General features: G+C 38.6%; 1 protein-coding gene across 2 annotated transcripts in view; it reads right to left on the reverse strand.

Annotated features, from left to right (window-relative positions):
- The window catches only part of st3gal4 (ST3 beta-galactoside alpha-2,3-sialyltransferase 4), a 38709-nt gene that overhangs the window by 11904 nt on the left and 6274 nt on the right, over positions 1-20531 (reverse strand). Inside the window, exons 2-7 of one of the 2 annotated variants that reach the window (XM_041995502.1) lie at positions 16067-16145; positions 4675-4756; positions 4252-4341; positions 2923-3020; positions 2266-2329; positions 362-457 (exon numbers count right to left, since the gene is read on the reverse strand). In XM_041995502.1, coding sequence (XP_041851436.1) covers positions 362-457; positions 2266-2329; positions 2923-3020; positions 4252-4341; positions 4675-4756; positions 16067-16088 — 452 coding nt within the window. In that variant the 5' untranslated portion in view covers positions 16089-16145. Of the gene's footprint in view, positions 1-361; positions 458-2265; positions 2330-2922; positions 3021-4251; positions 4342-4672; positions 4757-16066; positions 16146-20531 lie in introns of both variants that reach the window. The other variant, XM_041995503.1, reaches the window with a different exon arrangement.

A 20531-nucleotide genomic window follows, 5' to 3' on the forward strand; every position in this document is an offset into this window, starting at 1 on the left:
TATGTGTTGATGCCTTTTACTGTTCTAAATATCTGTAATGTCTTTGTTTTATGTAAAGCACTTTGAATTGTCCTGTACATGAAATGTGCTATACAAATAAACTGCCTTGCCTTGCCTTACATAGGCTTTAGGAATAATTAGAATATGTTTGGAGAAAATTTTAACCCTTTTGTCCCTGATCGCAAGAATCACTGAGCTTCAACATTGGTTGCAAGGGTGCAGTCCCTGAGTGATAGGGGTGGGGGGAGGTAGTCCTTTTATGTTTAGGGCTTATAGTTTATTTATAGTTTATAATTTAGAACAACTTTCAGAGCAGAAAGAGAAATAAATAAATACCCAAGGGTGTTTTGACCTTTCTTACCGAATGACCATGTCGTATTTGTTGATGATGCTTCCCAAGGAGCTGTTTTTAATTACAAAGCCATTGCCTATGACCACACAGGTTCTGCATTCAAGGCTGCGAAGAAACAAAAACACACATACACACGCTTTCAATACAAAATGTAAAAGAAACAGGAAACTATTCAGATTGTAAAACATTTTTAAAAAGGTTTCACTGAAGTTTTCTTCTGTCATTCCCTGGTATTTTTTCTACTTGTATCTGATAAGAATTAGCATAATTCTGTTTGTTGTGTTTGATAGTTGATAACTGTTTGTGTGTTTTGTGGTATATTGTAAATTTGTGGTTGTGCTGCCTACTTGACCAGGTAAACTTTGGAAAAGATATTTCTAATTTCAGTTAGGTTTTATTTGATAAAATAAAATAAAATAAAATAAAAAGAAATATTGTCAATACATTTTTTCTAATTTTACCTTCTCTTCATTGGCTCCCTGTAAAATCCAGAACAGAATTTAAAATTCTTCTCCTCACATATGACACAGCGCTATATAACCAAAAAATCTTATAATTGTTCCATTTTTCCCAGCAGAGAGCTCTTTGCTCTAAGACTGCAGGTTTACTTGTGGTTCCTATTGTTTCTAAAAGTAGAATGGGAGACAGGACCCTCAGTCATCAGTTCTTATGAAACAGACACCCAGTTTGGGTTCAGGAAGCAGACACCCTCTCTACCTTTAAGATTAGGTTAAAACTTTCCTTCTTGATCAAGCTTATAGTTAAGCAGGCTAGTTATCTCCTTAGTTATGCTGCTATAGGCTTAGATCCTCTATTTCTTTCTTTACTCTTTATTCTCCATGTAAAAGTATATGACATTTTATTGTCATTAACTTGTGTTTCTCTTTTTCTTTTTCAGCAGGCATCCCTGTTTACAGCTATGGTGCTTGTTGACACATCAGTCCTGTTCACCTCCAACCAGTTGAGGCAGATGGCCACTCCTCTTGTGTCTGGTTCTGATGGATTTATTCTTTCCTGTTATAAGAGTATTTTTCCTCTCTATTCTTTCTGGCTGCCCCGTGAGCACTCAGGATGGAAGATTGAATTATAGAAATGATTCAATGCAACCATTGTTTTCCTTAGCCAGGCTACTATTGTTCATAAACTGGCTTATATGCATGCAGGTATTGTAAATTAGTCTAAAGTAGATCACATAATGGATTTGTTTTGGATTAACTGGACAAAACATTTCTGCATACTGAACTGTATCTGTAAAAGACAACTGTACAAATAAAGCTAAATTAATTCGAATGTATTGGTGCAAGCCAGGGACATAAATTATTCTACCCTTTGGACTTACACTGGTAATATAAGATACATGATAATGATAATAATGATAATAATAATGATAATCTGGAAATCTAAAATGGAAATCTAAAACATACAAAAAAAAGAAAGTCTTTGTTGTAACAGTTGAATAAGTTTGAGTTCAAGAGGAATTCTTTGTGTAGAGTTAAAAGAACAAGAGCTTATAACACAGTAAATAGACGAAGTAATAAAAAGAGATAAATAAATGAAAGATGAAGGTTTGCAGCTTTGATTGCATATTGCTGGGTTATTTCACAACTCTATTATATTGCACTTGCATCCGTTACATTCCACATGTATCTATGAGATTATTGCAAATGAGTCCAATCACTTACGTGACGTTAACCATCACTTTGGGAAGAAGCTGTTGTGGAAGTGTGTCTGGTGTGTGATTAAACCTGCTGCTCTCTTTTTCCTCAGGCTGTACTCAGTGTTTGTGTCCGAGTACAAAGTGATCAGGGTGAGTGATCATGATGTGGGCTCTTTTTTTTTGCATTGTTTGGTGTATAGGTGGTAAATGAAAGGCAACCCAGCCCTAATAATCCATAATTCATGTTCACACTTACTTTTCAATGTCAGCTGGCAGCTGATAATCTACTGTTTCTGCAAGAACTTTAAGTAGCAACGGCTCTGGAAGGGAAGAAAAGGGACAATTCACATTGGTTAAACTATTTCAAAGCCTCACGTCACACAGACTGCTACAGTCTGTGTTATTTGAGTCTGAGTTATTTTTATCAAGATTTTAATGCAATTTATTGTACTGTGCAGAAGTCTTGAGCCAACACTCCCTTTTTATATATATTACTAAAAAATAGGATGCACTTGAGCTTGAGAGTCAATATTTGGTCTGAGCAACTTTATTCTTTAACACAACTTGATCCCTCTTTGACAAGCATTTTCTAATTTCTTTAAGAAGTCTTCAGGAATATTTCTTCAGGCTTCGTGAAGTATATTTCAGAGCACTTCTTTGGATGTCAGCTACCTTTAGTTCCACTCATTGATCGTCTTCAGAAAACCATAAGAAATATTGCTCAAGATCTTTTTAAAAGATTATAAGAGCGCTTGGCCAAATAGGAAGACAGGTGGCAAGACTTAAGGCTTTTTTTCAGCAGTTTTACAGAAACAGGCAAGATCTAACAGAAATATTCACAACCATAACCATCAAACAGCAATATGTGAGATGTGCTGAGGTAACTGAGCAGAAGAGTGCAAAGTCAACATACCACTGTCCTTAATGCCGTAAGGTAAAGCCAGCTTTGGCATATGCTCCCGCCAAAGGAAATCTCCCATTTTCAGAAAAAGCTGTGTCTGTCTGCTGATGCTGCATGAGAAGTGTCAGAGCAGGAATTATACAACAGAGCCTCAGTGTAGAGATTAATTATATTACAGGGAGATATGAGTGGGGGTTAAGGCTACAGGGCTGAAAAAAACACTTTGAGCGGTTTTGGGCAAAGCAGCTAAATAACATCATCTCTGCTGTTACACAGTTTGCCAGCACATGAAAAACTGTCTCATATGCTTGACTGATGCTTTAAAAAATGTTTTGTTAGCCATGAAGCAGGTAAACCAGACTCATAATAAAATCAGCCATTTACATGATGTCATTCAATAGCAGCTTCCCTCATTAAAAATCTTGTATTCTCTGCTGAGGAGAGGGAAAACAACATTCACAGAGCACGGGAGTGAAATGATTGTAAGAGGTGAAACAGTTTCACTTTTCTGTAATAGCTGGGTTTAGATTGCAGTTTTTACGACCAACTGTCTTTGACTGTGAGTCTCTCAGACATTTATGACCCTTGTGAGCAAGCTACCTCTCTGCAGGAGATGAGGATAAACCTCCTTTGGAGGGGTCTAATTAGAGAAATGTCACTGTGTTTGCTTGGAAGGCCTCCATGTGAATGTAATAACTGATGGAAAATCCAAGAGCAGTGGACTAGCAACCTTAAAAAATAAATAAATTTAAAGAAGCAGGAGTAAACACAGAGATTATGAGTTTTAACTTTTTAACGGGTTGGCAGTGGAAGGTCTACCGGCCTGAAGAAATAAACAGTGGCCCTGCATGAAGTTGAGACAAACCACAGATGGTGACCATATCTATTTTGTAAGAGAGCAGGGCCCACACAATGAACAGTAAATATACAGCTGAATAAACTAATAATAAAGCAAAAGAAAAATAAATGACGGGGAGTTTGAGAATGTGAAGGAATGACTACTTAACTAAACATGCTATTGTGTAACTTATCAACAGAATATTCATGAGCCAACACTGGTTTTGGTATTAACTTGCCCTTTCTAAATCACTCCATCATGAATTTCCACTTCAGTGACTGAAACTTACGACAATCTCACTATTCAGATGGAAACTTGTGTTTTTTAACAACTGCTGTTCTTTCTCAATAAAAATGTTTTTCCCTCATGTCTGGTCAAGAACCAACCAGTTTCAATAAAGCTGGCTCCTACGTTTGAATAAAAACACTGGCATACTGTTCTTTAATAAGCCACCCACTCCCACCAGTATGTGAAAAGGAAAACACAGACATGCCATTACTCACTTAAAGTTAAGGCTCTCCCACTTCTTCTGGGTTAGCCAGCCTCCACACACCAACTTGCTACTGTTCAGAGGCTTGCTGGTGTTGCCGTAGCTGAAAGACAGACAGTTATCACAACTGGCATCGAAGCTGCTCCTGAACCTATGAAGTGTGCCTGAAACTGTGCCCAGACCACTGAAAAAGTGCAGGAGCGTGCATGTATGAAGGCTGCAGCATAAACAGCTCAATCAGAACGTGGCTTGTCTTCTTAAGTTGTAGCGACTCAGCACTGCTCAGACCTCACTAAAGTACTTTCCTTACCAGATATGGGCATTTCTGTGATTATATGACTCCAATACCAGAGCAACCAAGAAAAAAAATGCATATCTATGTGTGTGTGTGTGTGTGTGTGTGTGTGTGTGTGTGTGTGTGTGTGTGTGGAATTACCTCCGCAGTATGGCATAGGAAAAGTAGTATGTGGCAAAAGAAATGAAGAAGAGGAGAACTGGGAGAAGCCTAAGGCACCATGCTGGAACAAGGACAAAAACAGAAGCAATTAGGAAGGCCTTTGCCTGTCCATTTGAAGCAGATGTACCAATATAACTAGAGTACAATTCATCTGAATTTGAACATTAATGGCTTTCCAGCACAATTTAATCTCTACAAACATAATGGTACAAATTTGACAGCAATGGTGAAACTCACAAATTAAAAAGAATTATTACGAGTTCAAACATCAGCACATCAGCAAGAGTTAGTTAGCTCTGTAAACATAACCTCTGAGAGCATGATTGACTTTTCAACAAAAGAGGGTGACTGAATAAGTTTTGTACAACTCCTTCTGAGTAGTGCCAGCCAGGATATTTAACCATATCCTGTGGCCACTGGGAGAAGTTTATCTTTAGGGTTTCAGCTTTCCTGGCAGTTGTCCATTCTGCCAAAAAGGCTTTAGGAAGGCAGGTGAGGCAGTACAGAAAGCAACTAAATCCATATGGTATGCAGGGTGTGCTGGGTGAATGGATAAAACACAGGGCCAGTATAAAGATGGTGCCAGTCATGGCTAAAAACTATTTCATGTGGACTTACTGTAACTTGTTTCTTTACTTCATTGTCCTTTGTAAGCTAGCTAGATTTTGAAATAAAGTCAAAGTGCATTAAAAACTGCAACATGGACTTCCGGTGACGCCATGTTTTGAACAAGACGCAACTTTCACTGGCTCCCGTTAACTTTGTGACAATTAGGCTACATTTCTGCAAAATTAACGATTTCCCTACAAGACAAGTGGAGGCTAAACATGACCTCAAGGAGAAACACCGCAGCAAAACAGTCTGCACCGAAAGATGACAAAGAAAGAATGAACCCGGAACAACTTGAGGCTAATATTAGCCCGACATCTAACGAGCTCGACATGGCGGAGATCCTTCGTGAACTTAAAGATTTAAGACGAGAGAATCAGGCCTCGTTCTCAGAAACAAAAGCGTCCCTGGAAAGACTTGAAGGCTCGATGAAAGATATGACAGAACGATTGACCACACTAGAAAATCGCGCAGAGGAGGTAGAGAGCAGGATTAGCTCAGCAGAGGATGCTAGCCAACGAAACGAAAGGGTGCTCCGATACCTGCTACGAAGAGAGGTTGCCCTCACAAGTCATTGCGACGATCTACAAAATCGCCTTCGCAGGAATAACTACCAAGTGCCTGAGGGATGTGAAAAGGAGGACATGGTTGGCTTTGTGAAAGGGCTCATCAAAACAGAACTACGCTTCTCACAGGAGGACATTCGGATCGAAAGAGCCCATAGGGCGCTTGGGCCAAAGCCACCCAACACAGATCCACCTCGCTCCATAATCATCCGATTCATGGACTATGCAGTGAAGGAGGCGGTTCTGCGACAGGCATGGGCCCAAAAGCAGGTGAAGTTCCAAGGAAAGACCATATTCTTTGATCACGATTACTCCCCAGAAGTCCAGAAGAAGAGGGCACGACTGCGCGGTGTGATAAAGCAGCTGAAGGAAAAGGGGGTGCGCGCGCGGTGTCGCTTCCCTGCACAGCTCCGGATTGACCTGGAGAGCGGACCAAAGACCTTCCCAACGCTTATCGAAGCCGTACCAACACTTCAAGAGATGGGTATTCTTGTAAAAGTTAGTGAAAGAGAGAAGATGGACAGAGAACTTTCCAGAGAGCTTTGGAAAACACGGGAGAACGGGAGAAGAGGAGGAAATGATTCACTATCTGATGCGGACTTGCGAGTTTATGTTTGATTTACATTACAAGAGAGTATATCGGACATAATTTGAAGGTATGTTATTCCTTCTGCCTTCCCCTTTTTGTTTTTCACTCTCTACATGATAAGGGTAAGAATTTCATGACTAAAACCTTTGTCACAATGCTTGATAAGTGTTTAACTATCTGATTAATCGCGGGTTGCCAGTAATAACGCCTGTTTTTATATGAGACCTGAGATCAGGTTTGAGTTTCACAAACAAAATTTTTCTCTACCTTGGTTTGTGATCTGGTGTGCACTTTGTGCCAACTTCCCAGAACGGAGATGTCACGCCGTTCTGCCTGGAAAACAACAGGGGCCAGCTATTGCTATATCGATGGCCGGTCGGTTCTGTGGGAGCCTTATCTGTTCGATATGTTCAAATCTTGTTTTAGTTCCCCTTGACATATTCTTGTTCATGCACTCATTATCTACAACATGCAAAGTTTGTTTAGTACAGTTTGATACAACTAAAAAAGACGAAAGAAATGGCCACAAGACTCTTAACTTAATGACAGACAAATCATTTAAATCATTTATTTTGCTAATTATATGCGGGAGATAAATATTACCAGCTACAACGTTAAAGGACTGGGCCATCCGATTAAAAGGAAAAAGATACTAAACCAACTGAAATCTTTCAAATGCTCAGTGGCTTTACTGCAAGAGACGCATCTTAATGACTTGGAACATAAGAAACTAAAAAGAGAATGGGTTGACCAGGTGTTTTTTGCTGGCTGCCCAAAGAGCAGAAAGAGAGGCGTGGCAATTCTGATTCACCAAAACACTTGTTTTACGGTACAGAAAGAACTAAAAGATCCACAAGGCAGGTATATAGGGTTGGTGGGCACTATGGAGGGTATAGATATGACAATTATGAATATTTATGCCCCAAATGAAGATGATCCCTCATTTTTTATAAAGATAGCATCCATTCTCGCTAAAGAATCAAAAGGTATGATATTAGTTGGAGGGGACTTTAATTGTGTCCTAGATTCAAAGAGAGATAAATTACCCCCAGAACATTCCGCTCCAAATAAAAAAAGTAAAGCTGTGACCCACTTGTTAGAGGAACTAGGATTGATCGAGACCTGGAGAGCATTAAAACCAAGTTTAAAAGATTTCACCTTCCTGTCTAACGCGCACGGCACATACTCAAGAATAGATATGATATGCATATCTAAACAAGAACTATACAGAGTCAATGACATTACAATAGAACCCATAACCCTATCAGATCACGGGCCAGTTAGGATGTCGCTCACCCTACATAAAGAAAGGCACTTTAAATATTGGAGGCTGAATGTCTCCATACTGAACGATGCAAAAAGACAGCAACAATTAAAAGATTCAATAGCGGAATATTTTTTACTAAATGACAACGGCTTGGTATCCCCGTCCACATTATGGGATGGAGCTAAGGCAGTGTTAAGAGGCCGATGCATTGAGCTCACAATACAGCTTAAAAAACAGAGATTAGCAAAGCAAGAAGAGATTGAGAATGAAATTAGAAATTTAGAACGAATGCACAAAGTTACTAGAAATGAGAATGTACTGACACGCCTAAAAGACCAAAGGGCCGCCCTTGACAAATTACTTACGTATAAGGCAGAAGGATCTATGCGTTTTTCAGGGCAAAAATATTATGAGATGGGCAACCGTGCGAGCCGACTGCTGGCCTTTCAGCTCAGGAAGGCTCAGGCCAGTCGTGTAGTTCCAGTAATAACACACCCCTCAACAAGAAAGGAAATTTCCCGTCCAGAACAAATTGCAGCTGCTTTTAGAGAGTTCTACGAAGATCTATACACGCCTGATATAACGCAAGATAAAGACGACATGAATAACATTTTTAAATTGTTCAATTTAACAAAACTATCACCAACAGAGGCAAAAAATCTTACTCAGCCAATCACTGAAAAGGAAATAGAAGAAACTATTAAATTACTGAAGAACAACAAAAGTCCAGGAACTGACGGGTTCAGCGGGGAATTTTATAAAATATTTAGTAAAGAACTCACTCCTAAGCTGTGCACGGTATTTAACTACGCCTTAAATATGAACGACCCACCAAAAAGTTGGTCAGAAGCTATAATATCAGTTATACATAAAGAAGGGAAAAATAAGAAAGAATGCGCGTCCTACCGGCCGATTAGCCTATTGGGAACCGATGTAAAGATCCTTAGCTCTATATTAGCAAAAAGGCTACAAACATACATGGGAAAGTTGATCAAACCAGATCAAACTGGGTTTATTACGGGACGACTAGGATCAAATAATATTAGAAGAGCTTTGAATATTCAATCCACTGCTAAGAAATCTATCCATCCTTCAATGCTTCTTGCGCTAGACGCTGAGAAGGCGTTTGATAGGGTGGACTGGAGATATTTAAATTACACACTGGAGAAATTCGGATTTAGCTCTACCTTTATTAGCTGGATTAATACACTGAACAAGGACCCAATGTCAAGAATTCACGTAAATGGTTATTGCTCCGAATATTTCTCTATAAAGAGGGGGGTACGTCAGGGTAGCCCGGTGGCTCCGATCCTCTTTGCTCTCTGCATTGAGCCGCTAGCGGAATGGATCAGAACAAATGACCGAATAGAGGGAATACAAGATCATGGAGGTCTAGAACACAAAATATCTTTATTTGCCGATGACATACTCCTGTATGTTAACAACCCACTGTCATCTATTCCGCCTCTCATGCATTGTCTGAATGGGTTTGGTGACATCTCGGGCTACAAGATAAATGAAGGAAAATCCGAAGCAATGATGATTTCAGGATGCTGGCCTGCCCAACTAAATCCCAATGTAAAGTTCCGATGGTCAAAAGAAGGGTTTAGGTACCTGGGAGTGACCCTATCCAAAGACTCATCGAAGTTATACAAATCCAATTACAACACACTCATAACTCTTATCAAAAATGATTTAGAGAGATGGCAGATGCTCCCTCTTTCTTTAATGGGTAGGATCGAAACCATCAGAATGAATGTTTTGCCACGATTTCTCTTTTTTTTCCACTCCCTCCCAGTCACAGTGCCTACAAGTACTTTTCAACTGATGGACAAACTTATATCAAAATTTATTTGGCAAAACAAACGACCCAGAGTGAGACTTAAAGTACTACACTCCCCAAAAGAAAAGGGTGGCCTGGCCCTTCCACACTTGAAAAGTTACTACTGGGCGGCTCAGCTGAAGGCCCTGGTCACATGGATTAAGATGGATGAAGACACAAGATGGTTCCAGTTAGAGCAGTGCTCGGTACCAGATAGACCCATGGCAGCTTTATTATTTATGGACACAAAAGAAAGACAAAAACTGAAAATACAGAATGAATGGGTTAAATTTACTTTAGGTGTTTGGCAAAAGGTGAGAAAACAACTTAAATTACCCCTCTCTCTATCCAGAGCATCCAAAATATTGACCATAACCGATTTTATACCTGTAAAGCTCGATAGTGGATTTCATAGATGGGCCAATATGGGCTTAACAAATGTAAATCAGCTGTTCTGTGGGAGACATTTCAAATCCTTTTCCCAGATTCAAACTGAGTTCCATTTGTCTAGTAATGATCTATTTCGCTATATGCAGATAAGACATTATTTAGAGAAACACAAGGAATTTGAAAAAGTGAGGGACCAGCCGAAAAATTTTGAGCAATATTGGATTGAAATAGAGGACAAAAACGACATAGGGAAAATTACTTCTTCTCTATACAAAATCATTAGAATGGAACAAGACGACGGGACATTAGACGTGAAAAATAAATGGGAATTAGAGCTCAATACAGTTATAGATGATATAGACTGGGAATACTCTTGGGAGGAGTGGCATAAATGTCTTAATAGTCCAAACTGGAGGGAATTTAGTTGGAAATTAAGAATGAGATTTTTTAGGACCCCATTAATTATATCCACCTATGAACACAACACCAGTGCCCTCTGCTGGCGAAAGTGTGGCCAAATAGGTGATCTTTCTCACATTTTTTGGGAATGTCCCGTCATCAGCCCTTTTTGGGAGAGGGTAAACAGGGAAATTAAAAAGATCCTGAATCTTAATATAACATATCCTATCCATCAAATAATTCTGGGTGACTTAGCATCTGAGGTCTGGGACAAAAACCAAATGTATATATTAAAGGTCTTAGTACTAATTGCCCACAAGACAATAACGACAAACTGGCTTAAACCGCTCCCACCTACCCTGGAACAATGGACTCAGAAACTAAAATCTGTGATCTCTATGGAGGAAATAACTGCAGTTCTGCGGCTGAAGAGAGACCTGTACTTGAAAAGATGGTCACCGGTGATCTCTTATTTGGACAAGACATAAACGTTCTATCCCTTTGCCTATCTTTTTTTTTTTTTTTTTTTTTTTTTTTTTGCCTTAATGGGACTGATATAAATATACACTTCTAATTGTTATTTCTGTCCTTTTGTAAATGTACTATGCATGTCATCAGAAATAAGTTATATACTCTGAGTGCAACTATGTCAAGGATCTGTTGTCTTAATAAAAGTTCAAAAAAAAAAAAACTGCAACATAATGGAAACCTTTAGCAATACTGCACAGCAGGAGAAGGATGTATGTCAACCATGAACTTTTACAACTAATAAAGTTAAGCTCAAACAAAACAGCTTAGTCAGGTTCAAGGTCTGCCTCTTTTTCTTTGAAGCTGAAAAATCCATTTAAATGAGGGGAAAACTCTGAATGTTAGTAAGCAGTTTAAATTCAAGGATTAAATTTGCTCCAGACCTCAAAATGAATAGAAACAAACTCACCAGCCACTTTATTAGGTATACCTGCTCAGTTACTTTATAACCCAAGTAGCTGATCAGCTATCACATGGCAGCTACCAGAAAGCATTTAGACATCAACACAACTTGCATAACGTCAAACTGAGCATCAGAATGTGGAAGAAAGGGGATTTAAGCAACTTAACGTGGCATGGTTGTTGGTGAGAAACTGCTGATCTACTGGGATTTTCACAAAAAAACATCTCTAGATATTGGTTGCATGTGAAAAACTGCACACAGACAATTTAACACCAGGATCCTGTGTCATCATACAGGATCCCTTGTGCAAATAATTCTCCTGATGTAAGTCATCTCTTTAAGAGCTGTCTTGTTATCGAGCAGCTGTGTTTACTGTATATGCACAGCTAAATTCTGAGTGACAGCTCACTTAACTGTATATCTGTTAGTGCTGGCAAATAGACAACACTCAGGCTCTGGCTCAGATTGCGTTCTGGAGTCTCAGAACCTCTGCATTTTCTGGCTAACTGGCCAGCATTTACACCAGTTAAACCAGAAAAAAGTGGGAAGAATTTACTCCACGGAATTAAACATAAACATCTTAGAAATTTGGGAATGAAAGTGGACGGATTAGTCATCAGGCTCCATTATAACCTACTGTTTGCCGAAATAAATATATTCAGACAATGAGAGAATTTCAATGTGTCGGCTCAGTTGACTAAAGTTTCTCCCATTTAGCAGCATGTCTAAGGTGCTGAAATAAATAAGTTCTTCTGCCGTTATTGGTATAAATAGGCTTTAAATTAATTCTGCAACGTGCCGTCACTTGTTCTGAGTCTGAGGATGCAAAAAAACCTCAACCAGCTCCTTATAACTAATAACACCATACCTTTTTGGGAAAGAGCTCCATCTTGCTAGCCACTGTGCTTACTTTTGTTTAGAGTGTTAACAGTAAAATTTAAGGAGAAAAAAAGTGTTTTAAGAGAGCAAACAGGAAGTGAATTAACCTGTCTGGTGTGCAAAGATAACTCATTTTGAGACAGCAAATGAAAATGCTTAGTCACCTCTCAACTTCCTCTTCAGGGAGGACGAACAGTAACTGATCTGGTGACTTGACAGAACATGAGGCTGATCGGCTGAAGCGGGCCGGACAGATACTGGGGGTCAAGGCCATTAAGGCATATATAAACAAAAGAATTTTAAACTCAATCCTAAAATGAACCAGAAGCCAAAGAAGTGATGCTAAAATTGAAATACTTTGCTTTTGTTTTTTGATTTGTTTTTTTTTGCCAGTTAAAAGCTGGAGTTTAGCAAAAGATGTGTGACTGAGCCCAACATAAAGTGCAATGCAGTAGTTTAAAACAAACTTTTCCTAAAATGAAAGTCCCAATCACCACGGAGGTCTCAAAATAGTTGCCAGATTATTGTAAAAAAAAGAATATATACATATATATATATATATATATATATATATATATATATATATATATATATATATATATATATATATATAAACCTATATTTATCAAGTTAGGATTTTTATCAGAGCTGTCAAAATAAACAGAGATTAACATATTACTTGTGCCATATTAATCTGAATTTGGCATTATCTCAGTGACAGCTGATTTTGAGCAAGTAGGGGCTTTGTCACACCAAAAAACACTTTATCCTACATATTTATTAAGTTTCTAATATTTTTAAATCCTTACATTTAATTTTTAAAAACAAAGTTATTACGGTTGGTATTTTAAAATCCAGATTGAGCCCCATCTTTGTGAGAAAAGCTGATTTTGGGGATATGGGTGCTTTGTCACAGTTGTTAACATAAACCACCAAAAAACAATTTATCCTCCTTATTTATGAAGTTTTACTATTTTAAGTATATACACATCTTGGGGAAAAAAAATACTGCTCACAAAGCTGCTGGGTAACTCTTTTTACATATATATATATATATATATACATATATATATACACATATATATATATATATATATATATGTGTGTGTGTGTGTGTATATATATGTGTGTGTGTGTATATATATACACACATATATATATATATGTACACACATATATATATATATATATATATATATATATATATATATACACACACACACATATATATACACACACACACACATATATATATATATATATATATATAAACTTCTCAGCTTTGCTTGATGATTTCTGACCATCTGGCGTAACAAAGAGTACTGCAGACAGGTGGTAAAAGGGAGCTACTGGATTTTATTGTTGCGTGGTAGCAGGAGGAACAATACAGAAGGGTTGGGGAATCACACGTGTTGGGATTAGCGAAGCCGCTTAAAGCATAAACACAATATAACAGCAGGTTTAACTCGAAATTAGCCAGTTGAAAGCAAAAACCAGGAATAGCCAATGAATGAAATACTGGCCTACTAATCTACAACACTAGCTCCAACAGCTAAACGTATTCAAGTAAAATTTCTATATACAAAATACAAACCTAAAATCTAGCCCAACACATTTTAACTTTTAACTATAATCTAACAAAATACAACAAGAGGAGAAGCAAAGAGGGCTTCAAGATTTACCAAACCAGAGATAAGAAGACAAGACTATCAGTCAGCTAAACAAAAATGAAGAACACAAAAGCCAAACAGTTTTATCACTGTTGGAACAAATTCTAATCTAACTAATCAACATCGCCAAAGCAAAGTTCACAATCACAACAGTTCAGCAAGCTAAGTGCAGACCATCTGGGGAAAAGAGTTGCCAACGACTGAGCAGTTGCAGAAGTCTTTTCTTTCCTGATGGAAGACAGTCAGGACTGGACCAGCAGTTATCCAATCAGGAGGGAGGACGTGAAGGCGTGTCAGTTTCAGCCAATTCCCGTCAGAAAACAGCAAACGGGCATTTGCATGCAGGACAGGACACAGGTGGCGACAATAAATGGCAGCCATAACACCATCCATCTTGCAATGATGGATGGTCATTGCAAGATGGACTTTTGATGTAATTCCAGAGGTTTGCTACAGGGTTCAGATCTGGAGATTGAGCTGGCCATGATAGACTCTTGATGTGGCGATGCTCCATCCAGACCTTGATTCTCCTCCTTGTGTAGCATGGAGGATTGTTCTGCTGTCAGTTTGGGAGCACAGGCTTAGCATAAGGAAGTTAATGTTTTTCTAGGATAATCGTGTTAGGTAGCTTTATAATGCATCTTTCACAAAGACACATGTGCCTGATTCCATCCTTGCTGAAGTCCTGATCATCCAGGTCTCCATTGTACAATAAAACAACTAGATGATGGGCAAAGCTGAAAATTGGGCTCCAAGAAGATGATCTTATTCCAGTCTTCTATTGTCCAGTTCCTGTGGTCTTTTTCAAACCTCAGTCTGATAAACAAGACACACTCTGGGGAAACGACAGCGATGGCAGCAGTACCATCCATCCAACATTGCTTTTCTCCAAGAAATTTGAATGGTTATGATATTGGAGGGAATACTGACATGGATGAAGAGTCAGAAGATTTTGCATGAATTGACACAAATTCTGCTGTTTACTGTACAAAAGAGAAAGACAACCCTGGGTTCATCCGAGTTTACAAAACAGGTTACAGCATCGTGAATTTCATCATTTGATAGCGGCCCTCAAGGCTGATCCGTTCTGACAAATTCACCCTGGCGTCACACGGTTGCCTTTTTATTTACATCTCTATAATCTTTGTGTGAAGTATCGTAAAGTATGGGAAAAGTCAGACACAGGTAAAATGATCTATTTTTCTTTGTTGAAAATGTTTGCAGACTGCGCTGTCTAGCCTGCTCTCATTGGTCAGTAAATGAAGCCCCTCACTGACTGGTTGTAGTGCCATGCGACAGCGACAAAAATTGAACATTTGCCTATTTTCTGGTGTCACGTCGCAAGCCCTGTGTGCACATCTACGTCAACGAGCACAACATTTCACATGCACAAATGTTGCCTGTCGCTTGACTGGAGGAGGGCAGCGATTTTCGCCTCATCGCTCTAGTTTCATGGGAAATGAATGGAGAAGGAGTGATGTGGCCTTCCGTGTGTAGAGCCCATAAGGTCTTAGGTTTTCACTGATTAAGGTGAGTTTTGCACGACTCCAGTCCTGCCTGTAGGAGCCTGTTTCCATCTGTTCTTGTCGTGCACTGCACCCCAGTTTCAGTTAGCCACTGTGTTTGATGGTCACTTGATGTCAGCCAGTTATTCTTGAGTATAGAGTTTGTGGTCATCTCTTTTAGTTGAGTTGTTTTTGCCCTCTGCAAGACTGTAGCTTTGTTGTCCTTGTAAAGCAGAATGACGTGCTTATGTAGGAATTAAATATTTGATAGTAATACTCAAAGATCCTGATTTAGGAATAAATAGCAGTGGTCTCTTATTTTTTCCAGAGCTGTTGTGTCTGAGCTTTTAATGTGTACATTTTTACTGTCATAGTTCAAATTTTGGAATGAGACCAGTTTGAACAGTCACAGCTGAGTAGCAGCAAGATATGCTGAGCAGTTCCTCCACATGTAATGACGCAGAGCAACACAGACGTTCCTCAGTTGAGAAAAATGTGACAAAATAAGCAAGAGTCTGACACGGTTAATTTATAGTTTTGTCTAACTGCCATAAGATTTTTTTTTAGGTTTTAAGATGGTAAAAATTAGATAATCTGTGGCCCTGTTTTGAGAAATACTCAAATGTACAATACTACATATTAGCCACACAACCCCTGTTTGATATAAACCCAAATGTTTCATTAAATTTTGTGGGTAGACAAAAATTAATTATTGAAAAAAAGCTAAACAAAGAAAAATCTTACTTTTAGTGGTCTTCTGGGACATCTTCACATCATCCTTTGTCCTCTCATGTCTGCACAATGCATTAGCTCATCCTGCGAACTAACAGGAAAAAAGACTTAACAGACACATCTATTAAACTGTTCTATAAAAGGCAGAATCTGTTTGTGAGAAATTATCTGAAAAGGGAGATGTGATTAAGTGAACTCCACCCATGTAGAGTCAATGACTAAACCTATGAATGATGTGGTTAGTGAGTTAATTTTAGGTGCCAGGAAAATCAAATGATTTGAGGGAGAAAAAAAAACAAGAGAGAGAAAGAATGAGACAGAGGGTGAGATAAGAGAGAGAGAAGAGGCAGCAGATGAGTGCTGATCAGAATAAGAGGATCATGTGGAACTGATGGACAAAGTGGACCCTGATCTGAGGGATATCGACTTGTTTCAGATATGGTTTAGAGAGCTCAGATTAAGGCTTAGATCAGCTTAAAGGGCATTTAACATGAATCACATTCAACTATTTATCTTATCCTAAATCTTTCAGACAGAAGTCCTGCAGAGACCAAAATATGATGAAAAAGATATTACTGAGTATGCCTGACACGCTTCATCAGTGAAAATCAATAGTAAACTAAAGGGGTGCGGCTGAAGGTCAATGAATGGATGAATGCTTTATTGTCATTGCATGAATCTCATACAAAGAAATTTCACCACCCCCCTACAAAGAATTGCAACATACTCAAACATTCACACTTATTCCCGTTAACATTCCCTCCCCTATCCCAAAACAATAAAATTATGCAACGAAACAAACATTAACCAAATTAAAAGCAATAAAATAGATAGTCTATTTTGGGATATCTGTGAGAGCACGTACTGTGTTGTAATAAAAATGGTAAATGGACTTGTACTTATATAGCGCTTTTCCAGTCAGTTTGACCACTCAAAGCGCTTTACACTACTTATCACATTCACCCATTCACACACACATTCACACCCTGATAAGCACATCGGGAGGCAACGTGTCTTGCCCAAGGACACTTCGGTCGAAAGACGACTGCTCTTCCTCCTGAGCTACAGCCGCCCTAAGAGTAATGCAACACTGCTCGAAAGTTCCTTCTCACTCATGCTCACCCCAAACTTTGAGAAAGAAAAGGAGCGGAAACCACATGATCAATTAACACGACCACAGGGACCGGCGGTGGATTTAATGCAGCAATATTCTCCATGAACACTCAAGCCCCCCGTAATACAAAACGGTCCTTTTACAGCTTGAAATATGATATGAAACTGCAACCTCCCTAATCAGGGTGTGGCCTCTTTGAGCTACTAACGGATAAGTGTGTTTACATCCTCAGCAGGTCATGAAGCTGGGTTTTCTTTGTTTCTTTGGGAAATTAAGAAAAAACTGATATGAACAAGGACAAACAAGGAAATGTATGTTTCCTTTCTTCTCTGTAGAGCAGTCACCTTGGTAGCAAATCAAGTACAGTTTGACTAATTTCATTGTTGTGTCAAGGCCGTCAAAAATACAGAAATTCTGCAAATTTTAACAGGAAATTGATTACTTCACGTTGATTACATCATGAAAAAGATAAGCTAAACTTTAAAATAGCCCCAGCATATGTAGCTATCTTTGGATTTTGGACTGCTGCTGGTTAGAAAAATATTCATTTTCTGTACAGGCTGAACAATTTATCCCTTACTTAAGGTAACACAGGTTTATAAAAGTTGGGACACTATTAGTAACACATAAAAATAAAATTTGCCATTTGCAAAGCTTTTAAATCATTATTCTAGTTCTGACACCTAGAGGCAATTACCTAGCAAGTTTAATATTCTTCCCCCAGCACACCTGATGAAATTGATCTTTCAACACAGATGTTTAAACAAAGTTGTACTAATGCTAAACCCAGTCCCAGTGCCATGACCTGCTAGTTCTGCACCATTTAACACAAGGGTGACCAAGCGGCTGGCCAGGTGAGCAGGATTTTCATTCCATTTCAAATCCGCCGGGGCATCAGCCAGATGTTTTTGCCAAGAATGTCCCTTCGACTGTTCTGACTTGATAAAAAAATGTTGATGTGTAGCCTTCAGTAAAAAACTGCAAGTTAAAATTATTCCTGAATCAACTTGTAATTGTAGTTTGATTCTGTTCAGTTGCTTTCAGCAACAAAGGTATGTCTCAGTCTAAGTCATGTAGTTTCAGTGGACACTGTTACACTTTGTAAATTGTCGCCGACTTAGTAAAACATAAAGGAAACAACAACAACAGACAATAACCTAACATACTAAAAACTGATAATGTCATTACAAATATAATTTTGACTTTGGAAGCTTTGTAAGGGTTGCTCAGTCGGCCTGAGTTTAATACAGCTGCAGATGAGGCCTCCAGAGGCAGGGGAGAAGGTGTGTGTGTGTGTGTGTGTGTGTGAGGTGAGTTAATGTTTTTTTGTGCTATGCTGCTACTTATTACGGCTGTATTCAGTTTTTAGTCTTCCCAAACTGAATCCTACTGTAATCGGAGACATCCTCTAATTTAACCCTGTTAGGTTGTGTTTGTGACACAGTAAGATTAGCACATATATCCCTCCCCTTATTTGATGAATTTTATGTCCTGTGGTCACAAAAACATAACTTTCTATGCTGCACATGGGTCTGCACTCACCTAAATAACATCTAAAATACAGCAGTTATGTTATCTATATCTTTTTGGATATTTTGGAGTGTGTTTTGCATTCTTAAAGCTCAATAAAATAAGCAAAATAGCATTTTTATTTCAGGGGAAGGATGGGCATTTGCCCAAGTTGAAATACAGGTCAGTTTGGGATCGGACTGTGCAAGAAGATGTTGGAGACATTCTGCCACATCTTAAAGCCCATCTATGCTCCCTAATGTGCGTAAATAGTGAAGTCTGTTTCAAACGTTGTTATACGTCGTCGTCCTTATATTTCCAAGTGTAACTACACACCCTACTTTTTGCATAACTCCACCCACTGCTGAATTTAAAAAATGCCTAAAGATGTAAGGGTTAAGGGGGGAGGTGATCAGGGAGCAGAGAGTGGGCGGGACACGATGCACAGGCGGAAATGATTGACAGACATCAGCTCACCTCACTGACAAGATGCAAAGCAAGATTCACAAAGCACCTACGCCACAGAGCGGTATATGAGGTGGAAGAACTTTCCCCTCCTGATTCTCCTCAGCTACTCATGAACAAGGTGGTCCTGACTATATCAGCTGTTACGCTGGCCTGTCAGCAGCTCCAGCAGCTCTGGAAAGCTGTGGAGACTCACGGCAGGTTGTGTCTACAGGAAGTGCCACTTTAAGTTGTCGCTGCTACAATTTGAGCTGATGTGTGGCCAGATGAGGATCAGCAGGTAAAGAATAAAGTCCGGTGTTACTTTTACAAGGCTCAAAAGCACATATCTGTCCCATTGCAGGAATATTTATTTAGAAACTCTGTGAAAGAATAGAAGTCTGAAACTAGCAGATCTACACCATATAAGTTCACATCTCTTCATATGCGTTGGTATGCGTGGTTTTCTTTGCCTGCAAGTTGAGGACCTGTCTATCTGCATCTGGAGGGAAGGGGCTGTGGGGTTTTTGAAAATTTTCCGTGATATAGATAATCTCTATATGTTACGAAAAACATAACCTGGTTTTACCCTGTAGAGGGATTATGAGCCATTTTTTTACCCATAAAATCCTGTTTTTAAAATAAATTTAAAAAATACTAATTTTATCAACAGTATGTGTGGTTTTCACCACAATTAAGTAATACTGTGTTGTTTACAGCTCAAAAAAACCACATTTTTGGGTGCATTACCCCTTTACATCAGTTCCTCCACTAGTAGACAGTACTAAGTTCAGAGTTCACTCCCTCAAACAGACGTCAGTTTCACTGCTTGGCAGCGGTAATTCCCAGGAATAAAGGTGTTTCCAACATGCCCTAAACATTCAAAACACGCGTGCACGAAGAAGACGGATAGTGTGTTCTTCAAGCATAAATGGATTTAAGACTTAAGTCTCTCTAGGGAGATGTATTTATCTCATTAATAAAGCAAACAGAAGCATGTGAATGAGAACAGCTTTATTTGGAATTCAGCTGTATATATATATATATATATATATATATATATATATATAAATGCAAAAATCTGGAACTTTAAACCATTTTTTTTTATCCCCAGAGTTCAGTAAATGTACTCCATGTCTGTTGTGGCCTCGCTAATATGTGTGTAATATTCTCATTTTCTGAAACTTTAAGTTGGACAAAACATGCCATCTATGAATTTACAAATGACTTCCAGGAAAATGTGATTATGTCATTGTAGTGTTCATTTTAGCACTTAAGATAATAAATTTCATACATTATTCATTGAAAGCGCAATAAATTGAACAAGTAATCCATTCATCACTAAAGTACTTTAACTAAAATGCTAATGAAAGTAGTCATTAGATGTAACATTATACTCTCAGTCTTGGT

This window comes from Melanotaenia boesemani, chromosome 9 (genome assembly GCF_017639745.1).
Source record: "Melanotaenia boesemani isolate fMelBoe1 chromosome 9, fMelBoe1.pri, whole genome shotgun sequence".
NCBI lineage: Eukaryota > Metazoa > Chordata > Actinopteri > Atheriniformes > Melanotaeniidae > Melanotaenia > Melanotaenia boesemani.